General features: G+C 34.5%; 1 protein-coding gene across 1 annotated transcript; it reads left to right on the forward strand.

Moving 5' to 3' along the window:
* Positions 1-8,957: 8,957 nt before the first annotated feature.
* On the forward strand, positions 8,958-9,996 carry LOC125203982 (NDR1/HIN1-like protein 3). Its single transcript, XM_048102517.1, has one exon. The coding sequence runs from the start codon at positions 9,028-9,030 to the stop codon at positions 9,742-9,744; it is 717 nt and encodes a 238-aa protein (XP_047958474.1). The 5' UTR covers positions 8,958-9,027; the 3' UTR covers positions 9,745-9,996.
* Positions 9,997-10,554: the final 558 nt, after the last annotated feature.

A 10,554-nucleotide genomic window follows, 5' to 3' on the forward strand; every position in this document is an offset into this window, starting at 1 on the left:
CAAAAATTAAACCAGGCATGTCGCGTTGGTATATAATAATCAATTAGTCGCATAAGAAAATACAAGTTTCCTTACTATATGGTTGAACTAAAAGTCATGCCTAATGGCTTGTGAGGTCATTTTGTCATTCATTTCCTCTTTCCTTCTTCTAACGCGTTTTAAGTATAGCAGCATATTATTATAGGCAAACTACATGTCACTCCTATATACAAATTATTCACTTCATCAATATCATTTGATAAAAGAAAATACAATACTTAAAAGAAATTTTGTTTTGATTTATTTCAAGATCTGATTGAACTAGTGTTTCTTAAAACATCTTTGGTATGAGAATATCTCTCATCCAAATTTCCTATTGAATTGAATTCAACACAATCTCATTTTTTATGAGTTAGCTAGTTTTATGGTTATTGCACATTTCGGCTGCCGAGTAACATATAGTATTGATACGCTCGGATTTTGTACTATTTTAAGGCCGTTATTTGGTCCATTTTTTATGTCAAAGTCACTCTACACATCCATTATTTGGTCCATTTTTTATGTCAAAGTCACTCTACACGTCCATTATTTGCATATTTTGGTATTTTGACGTGTTTTGTGAGAAATGTGCATAATTGAGCCGAAAAAGGGAGCCAAAACGCAAAGTCTGGAAATCTGAAGTCAGACGGCGACAAGCGACCGCCGCGGAGGTGTGCGGCGACCGCCGGCGCCCGGCGGGCATAGGAATGCAGCGGTCCGCCTCGGAAAAATACGCTTGGAAGAGAAGTCTCAGCCCGGCGACCGCCGGAAGTCATGCGGCGGTCCGCCGCCGGAGAAACAAACTCTCTGGACTCCAACGCGGCGACCGCCGGTCAAGGTGCGGCGGCCCGCCGGAGAAAGGCGGCGAATCCGAGATGCCCTAGATTTGCTCCAAGACCTCAAGGACTGGCATTCCCCTATAAATAAGACCTCAAGCTTCATGAAAAAGAGAGAGCTTCTACTTGCAAAATAATTCATAGAGATCAAAAGCTAGAGTACTTCACTTGTGCAAGGAGTTGGAGAAGGATTTCAAGAACATCAAGAACGACAAGGATTCAACCTACGGGTTTTATTTGCTTTAGTTTTGTGTTCCAATTGTTTTCCCTTCAATCTATGTGTTTAGCTTATTTCATCATGTGTAAATAAATTCATAGGATTCTAGGAATGTGTTAGTAACGACTTTGGTTATACAATTCCAATTTTCTATTTAATATCCGTTTTGTTTTTACTTAGTTTCTTCCCTAAGTTAATCTTGATGCTTCATGATTGAGTGACACAATCGTGTATGATTTAATATAACTTGCTTCATAACTGTGAGAGAGTTCTAGCGAGTTAGATCCACTTAGTAGACGCTACAGTTAGCTTTCCTTAAAACGGCACTGTTAATTGAGGGTGAGGACTTTTCAAGGGTCTTAGGAGCTATATGGAGTTACGTGTTAGGATTGACAACCCTAATCTTGTAATCAACGTTTGCATCGCATAAGCATAAGCTAGGCGACTCGTCCTATCAAAGTAATAACTGTGCTAGGGTGTTGTAGTTTGGAATTTGTATAACCATAACTGTGATCGCACATCCCTGGGATTCCCTTATCTCTATCGATTGTCTCTGTGTTTTATTTGCATTTAGTTGTTAATTGCTTTTTATTGTTTTCTGTTTTCAAAGTTTTCCAAAATCCCTTGTTCTTACAGATAGTAATTGAATCTTAGTAGAGGATAGACACTTTGTGTTTGCCTTCCCTGTGTTGTATATTCGGTACCGACCTTTAGCTGTACTATATATACTCTGTATAGGGAAGTGTTATATTGTTAACTCATTGCTTAATTGCTAACTACAACTCAATAATAGCCATTAGATATTCAAATTAAAGGCCTAGATCATCAACCACGAAATGTCAATACGATCAACAAAAAACGTCAATAAGGCTATAGGATTAATTCTAATAAAAATCAATAGGGGTATTAATGTCAAGTTAGTTATAACTAACTTTTGAAAGAAATCCCAAAACTGTAAATTCATATAACATATATCAAATTAAAGATAATTTTATAAGGATTCCAACGATATACTACATGCATATGTTCCGACGTCAAAATTTGAAAAAAATTTGAATATTTTTTTTGAATTTTCGTATTTTTGACGAACAGATTTATGTCAATACACCTTACATAATATGTCAATATTATGCTTGTAAAATGTCAATATGAAATTATGTTGACATTATTATGTCTTCGTGTTGATGTATTTCATACACTGTATTGACATTATATTTCTAAACCCTAAATTTGATAATTGCTATTATCTTTTTAATATTAAAAAATGAAAAATGATATTATACATGGCAAATTGTAGACTACAAGATTTCTAAAATTTTATGATCTTAAATTAGTTGTAGTTAGCAACTAAGGGACGAGTTAACAATTGATCACTCCCCACTCTGTATATTTGCAGGTTTATTTAATGCTAAAAAATAGTGCATCAAGTATATCATTTCGATCTAGTACCCCATAATTGACTTATGTGATCCCACCTCAAAATTTTCAATACGTCAACAACAATTAATTAATCCAAGTACTAAAATGCCCTTACTTAATTTTGTTTTCTAGTGGTTGACTGACGATGCTTAAGGCTAAATGTCTCGAGTTTGAGTCTATTGTGATGCGGTTTTTATATTTAAATTTATTCTCTTATTAAAAAAAATAAAAACGGTAGAGATGAGTCAATAAGGTATACCGCACGAATACTGTCACATCGTAATACTATAGCGAAAATTCAGTATGAATAGAAATCATACATTTGTCTTATCATCTTTGTAGACAGTAGGTGTCACACCTTAACCACCCTTATAACGTATAAACTTATAATAAATAAATTCAAAATTTTTAAAGCACACATATTATATAATTTCAAAAACCACTCTTTTATCAAGTACATATTCAAAATATTCTAAACAGTAGTGAGACCCTCTCACCACTCTATATACTATACATTTATATACATGCAAAAATATGATGAGGAGGAGAAGGTTGCTAAAATGCGTCAGCCGCCGACCCTGATAACATGTGCAATTCCTACGACTCATCTCAACCAAATACTTCACTCATATCTTATTCCTGAAAAATATTAGTGGTTTATATGAGCCACAACTCAGTGTATATAAACCTTACCTTTAATTCCACTGCCCATCAATCAAACATATTCTTTAACCAATATATAAAACAATAATAAAAAAATATTAAAATAATTCCATATAAATATGCATATGCCACTCTGTTCATTTTATTATTATGTGACAGTTCAAGACTGGTATCTGCCCGGGATTTCCAATATGCCACTATGATTTGACCCGAAGATCCCACTATGATTTGACCTAGGTCCCACTGTGAATTGACCCGTAGGTCCCAAATATGATTGACCCGAAGTTCCTAATATGTCCACTATGATTTCAGATCCAAGACATGACTATCACAGATCCTCTTTAATCAAATGATTCAATTAATTCCAATACCATATGCAAAACATATCTATTGCACTAATCACATATCCATATTATATTCCACTCAATAATTCCAATATAATATACTATCAATATATTTATTGGCCCAAGCATATATCTCCATCATTACCACTAGACACATATCATATCTATATCACATCGTATAATTCAATTATTCATTTCAACTTAACACATAGAAATTAACCACATAAAGCATGTAAAATTAAAAGTGTGATTCATACGCGCCTTATATATCCGTTTCCTAATTACCACCGGTGATCCTCCAACAAATAACAGCATGTGTCTCTTTCTCTTTCTTCTCTATTTACAAAATGAAAGGTACGATACACATATATGTACTGTATACGTTAAAGAATGAAAGAGAAGTCTAAAACTATTTTCGAATTCTCCCTCTTTCTTTTTATTTTTCCTTCTCTCTCTCTTTTTTTTCTATATATATTTTTATTTAATTATACTACTTATCCCTTGAAAGGTAAAAAGATGACACATAATTTCTTTACCTATGCATGCAGCTTCAAAATTGTCCACGTTTATAAACCTATTACTATAGTCATGTAGGCTACATAATTATATTATAGTTTGTAGGTGTTTGGTTATTTTAGGATTTCAATTAAAATGTAATTATATACCCTCGCCTACACACAATTTCTAGAAACCATATCTATGCACACATATATAAATTATGTGCCATATATACACTAATTTAATTATACAGTTTATACAAACTCCTATTTAAAATTCTCATGAATCAAAACTATCTATATATTTGACTATATCGAATCGATCATAAAAATAAATATATTCTCTATGACACACTTCACATCTCTATAGTAAAAATGCCGATATAATATGCAATGACAATATAATATGATAATATGCAAAATAATGCGGGTTTCGGGTTAGGGATGTCACAATTCTTCCCCCTTTAAGAATTTTGTCCTTTTTAGAAATGTGTATATCGAGAATCTTCGAGAACATGTGAAGGATCAGATCAGTCAGTGAATCCTACTAACGTAGAAAATAAATATGCCATCGTACCAACTACGGAGGTAATGTTAACCTATACGCCAATAGTTCAACTCTTTCAACAATATCTCACTGGTTCGATACCAATAGAGGACTCGGCACTTTACCTTTTTGCTCGAATCGCATGACTCTTTTAAATTGAAATCTCACAAAAAGACTTTCTCAAGGCGAGATAGTAAATCGCGGATCTACGCTCGATAGATAAGATACTAGAATACCATATAGCGTTCCACCTTGTAGATAATGACGCCAAATCTTGAGAAGCAAAATAATGTCGTTAATTATAGATTTTGAACAAAATAAGAAACTCCATGTACTTGCGATTATTCTGACGCATAAGCAATAAATTTTCCATTAAATCAAAAGATAACCAAATCCATGTTTCGGTAGTCACTATAAATAATATAATATCTTGTTCTGCGGAGATAACCAAAATAGGTGACATATTGACCGTCTTCCATTCGATAAAACTCTTTTGATATGCTTCACTCCAATATAAAAAAGAAAAGAATTTAGTCGTACTAACTTCATTATCAATGGAATAATAATCGAGAAGCATTTCTAGTTGAAAACCGGTTCAATATTTTGTAGATCCACTTCTATTCACGACGATACCACATGTCCCGACAATACCTCGTATTCACAGCAAAAGCTCACATTCTTTCACCCTTGCAATAATCGTTTTATCTCGCGAGAACTTGGCAATACGGGCGCAAGTGATTAACATGCTTATCGTACTTCATGAATATAGTAAGTCGATAGAAATAATCACTAACGGATCCAGGGAATAGTTGAGAGAATTTGTTCATCAATGCCATAAATAATTGTAGGTCACCCGATAGTTTATTCGAAAGGCATAACCAAAACTCATAATGGTCATCTTTTGAGTTCAAAATGGTGTCTGTTGCAATATTCTCTTTAGCCATCTTGATGATATCTTGATCGAAATCGATTACTTTTCAACTTAGGTTGAATACCTTGAAATTGATCAAATAAGTCTTAAATTCTCGGTAATAGATATTTATTCTTCATTGTCACTCGATTCGACTTCCATTAGTATATATAATGTCGCGTGTATCATCTTTCTTCTTCAAAAATAATATTGGTGCTCTTTAAGGTAAAGCATTTAAATTAAAATACATATCTCTGACAACTCTTCTTTATCGCTGTTTTAACTTCCAACTCTTTGAGGAAACTTCAGTGGAGACGGTTGATAAATATAAATAAAAATAAATTAAATGCTCAATAGAGAAATATGTCCCCTGATAAAGTGAAAATCCAGATCATCTGTCACGCCAATAAATCAACCGATCTAGATAATATAAGAAAACCGGAACAATATATTGATTACGTAAAATATCACTCGATCCGTCTTGATGATTATATTACCATTTCTTTTTATGACAGAGTCCTAGGTTGAGTGAAGTGAAAGCCAATATACCCTTAATAATATCAAAATTGTGTATGAATAAGAGAATCAATATCTGAGTTCTACTGAATTAACTTCCGCACCATGAGTCTAGATTAATCGAGATGCGAAATAATGTCGGCTCATAATCAACAAACATAGTTCCTTGATTAAAGACAAAACCTTCTCTGCTTCTTATCATTACACTTCTTTGCATATATTTAGCATTGAGTTCTCTAGAAAAATCGTCTGACTGAATACCGAGAGAGTCGCATCATAGCTTATGGGATTGTTTACAGAGTAAGTATTGCTTCAAAAGAGATACCCTATAATCAAACCTTACGACATACAACTCCTCTTTGATTGAACACCGATTCTATCACTTTCACTATATCCACGACCTCGATCGAGATTAGTCCCATAAATCAACAACTTCTACTTTTCCATTTTGTTTAAATTTTCTACCTCTTTACTTATCAATGGTCCATTGCACTCTTTGTTCTAAAAGTAAGGTAATCCCCATATGATGCAACATATATATGAAATGCACTCTATAATTAATTGATAATGCGGGGCGGTTGACCCTTCTCTCCTCGGTGACATATGTTCATGACAATACAAATGTGAATGAAACTTATAACCAAAATGTATCATATGATATACATAAATGCCATGTCCCGACGGGTTATCCCGCTCGATACACTAAATTGTCACACCTCGAAACCACCCATAACGTATAAACTTATAATAAATAAATTCAAAATTTTAAAAGCACACATATTATATAATTTCAAAAACCACTCTTTTATCAAGTACATATTCAAAATATTCTAAACGATGAGTGGGACCTACTCACCCACTCTATATCACATACATTTATATACATGCAAAAATATGATGAGAGGAGGGAGAAGGTTCTTAAAATGCGTCGGCCGCCGACTACGATAGCATGCAATTCCTACGACTCGTCTCGGCCAAATCTTGCTCATTCTTTATTCTGAAAAATATTAGTGGTTTATATGAGCCACAACTCATTGTATATAAACCTACCTTTAATTCAAGTTCTTAAATCAATCAATAATATTCTTTACTTAAATATATAAAACAATAATCAACAAATATTAAAATAATTCCATATAAATATGCATATGCCACTCTTGTTCATTTTATTATTATGTGACGAGTTCAAGGCATTTGCACGGGATTTCCAATATGACACTATGATTTGACGAGGTCAGTATGATTTGACGTAGGTCCCAAATAGTGACCCGAAAGGTCCCATTATATCAGCTATGATTTCGGATCGGCGGCGTATCGCAGTCATAACAATCAAATGATCAATTAATTCAATACAGCTATCCTGAAAAACATATCTATTGCACTAATCACATATCCATATCATATTCCACTCAATAATTCCAATATAATATACTATCAATATATTTATTGGCCCAAGCTTATATATCTCCATCATTACCACTAGACACATATCATATCAATATCACATTATATAATTCAATTATTCACTTCAACTTAACATAGAAATTAACCACATAAAACATGTAAAATTAAAAGTATGGTTTATACGCCTTATATAGCCGTTTCCTAGTACCACCGGTGATCATAACAAATTCTCTCTTTCTCTTTCTTCTCTATTTACAAAAATGAAAGGTACGATACACATATATGTACTGTATACGTTAAAGAATAAAGAAGTCTAAAACTATTTCGAATTCTCCCTCTTTCATTTGTGTCCCTTCTCTCTCTCTTTTTTCTATATATATTTTTATTTAATTATACTACTTATCCCTTGAAAGGTAAAAAAGATGACACATAATTTCTTTACCTATGCATGCAACTTCAAAATTGTCCACGTTTATAAACCTATTACTATGGTCATGTAGGCTACATAATAATTATATTATAGTTTATGGGTGTTTGGTTATTTTAGGATTTCAATCAAGAGCAATTATATACCCTCGCCTACACACAATTTCTAGAATCCATATCTATGCACACATATATAAATAATTATACCATATATACACTAATTTAATTATACGGTTTATACACACTCCTATTTAAAATTCTCGTGAATCAAAACTATCTATATATTTGACTATCTTAGAATCGATCATAAAAATAAATATATTCTCTATGATACACTTCACATCTGCGTAGTATAAATGCCGATATAATATGCAATGACAATATATTATAATAATATGCAAAATAATGCAGTTTCGGATTAGGGATGTCACGGTATGTCAATATGAGAGCACTAGTTAAAACGTAATTCATGTACGCAATTTATAGTTGGTTTGTTGTATTTTTTTCTTTGTGATTTGGCATTAACTTTTAGGAATGGAATCACTGTAGTTGTGGTGGGGCGTATAGCGGTGTGGCATCCTTATTATATTATTTTATTTATCAATAAAATTTTATTTATTTTTTATAAAATAGCAATAGGGTGTGAGAGTAGCAGCTCCTGCCGTGCACCCGCCTTATTAGGGATCCAACCCAACTTTTATTATTCTCTTACCCCGATTGTCATAATTTGTGCATGTGGCTCAGGGATTTTCTCATATTATAACAAAATTTACTAAAATATTCCTATAAAAATTTCAAAATTATTTGCACTCCGATGTGGTAATTCGAATATGATTTTTGGGAGTTGAACTGGTTTCAGCACCTTAAAACTTAGGTTTTGATGATTCCGTGTAATTTGAATGATCGGAGCTCCTCAATGTTGGTAGGATTGAAGGCTCCGCGCGCCTTCTTCCATGTTTGTCATATTCATCAAGCAACCGCGTTTTTTCTCATCCTAATTTAACTCTAATCAACTCCACACCAGTAACGCACCGCCGCGTGTCACTTGCAACCCAACCGCTCCTCCCCTTTTACTGATTCTACTATTCACATTTACGCGTACGTCTAAAAACCAGTACTATATGTATACCGCCAAACATAATAAAATTTCGATATCAGAATCCAATTCGATACACCTTTTTCCCCTTTTTATCTCAAAAATACATTTGCGCCTCCCAACAACAACAACCCATGGGGGAAACCAAACAGCCGCACTTAAACGGGGCCTACTACGGCCCCTCCATTCCGCCGCCGACGAAGAGCTACCACCGCCCCGGCCGCGGCGGAGGCGGATGCTGCTGTAACCCCTTCACCTGCTGCTGCGGCTGCCTCATGAACTGCATCTGCACCTGCATCTGCCAGATCGTCTTCACCATCCTCATCATCGTCGGAATCATCGCCCTCGTTTTGTGGCTCGTTTTCCGCCCCAACGCCGTCAAATTCCACGTCACCGACGCCTCGCTTACCGAATTCAACATCAACAACAACAACACGCTCCACTACAATCTCGCGCTGAATCTCACGATCCGCAACCCGAACAAGCGCATCGGCATCTACTACGACCGGATCGAGGCCAGGGCTTTCTACCAGGGCCAGCGATTTCACACCGTCGACCTCCAGAACTTCTATCAGGGGAAGAAAAACACCACCAATTTGAGCGCCGAATTCAAAGGATCGCAATTGGTGCTGCTCGGAGCTAACGAGATGTCGAAATACAACGAAGATCGGACTGCCGGCAGGTACGACATCGACATCAAGCTGTATTTGCGCATCAGAATGAAGTTTGCATTTGTGAAATCCACCAGAGTGAAGCCGAAGATCGATTGCGATCTGAAAATTCCGTTGAGTTCCAACACCACGGCTTCGGAGGCTTACGAGCCGACGAGGTGCGATTTCGATTGGCGTTGAGCTTCTTATCGCCTCTTCAATTGATGATCGGCGCGTTCATCGTTTCTGCTGCTTCGGTTCTCTCTCTCTTTTTTTTTTTTTTTTTTTAATATTCTATGATTACTTTTTCGTATTGGTGTTTATTGCTATCTAGGTGCTAGTATTATTCTTTTGTTTTTTTGATACACATTATTCTCATTTTAATTTTTAGATGAATTCGGTGGTATCTTCTCTTTGCTGCTATGTGAATAAATAATGAGTTTATTAGTATTACTCTGCCAAGTGTTTTTGTTTTATTTCATCTGAAAATTTGTTATTCTTTTTTATTTCTGTCCGTCTTTATAAGTTTATCATTTCATTTTTATTATTTTGTGAGATAACTCAGTATTTCACTATTCATTCCCATCCACCTTTTATTATAAAATTAATATACTACTCCCTAGTTCCACAATAATAGAGTTATTTTGCGATTTTGGTACGCTCCATAGTAATAGTCATTTTTCCTTTTAAGTAAAGTCAACACATTTTTCTCAACATACTTTATATTTTTTTACTTTTTTTCTCTTCATCTCTCTATCTTTTTTATTTTCCACTTTATTCTTTCTTTACATAACTCACCTAATACAATTTTTCTTAATATCCGTATTTAAAAAAGCTGCTCCATTACTATGAAACGGAGGGAGTATAATGTGCCACTAATTTTTTATTACTCCTCCGTCCTCGCTAGTTTTTCGACAAACTTTTTATTATTCCTCCGCCTCGCTAAGATGACACATTGCTTAGCCGACACGGATTTTAGAATTATTGTAAAGTGTTAATTAAGTAGGATGG

This window comes from Salvia hispanica, chromosome 2 (assembly GCF_023119035.1).
Source record: "Salvia hispanica cultivar TCC Black 2014 chromosome 2, UniMelb_Shisp_WGS_1.0, whole genome shotgun sequence".
NCBI classification, from domain to species: domain Eukaryota; kingdom Viridiplantae; phylum Streptophyta; class Magnoliopsida; order Lamiales; family Lamiaceae; genus Salvia; species Salvia hispanica.

Coding starts and splice junctions, on each gene's coding strand:
- LOC125203982 (XM_048102517.1), top strand. CDS start 9,028: ATGGGGGAAACCAAACAGCCGCACTTAAACGGGGCCTACTACGGCCCC.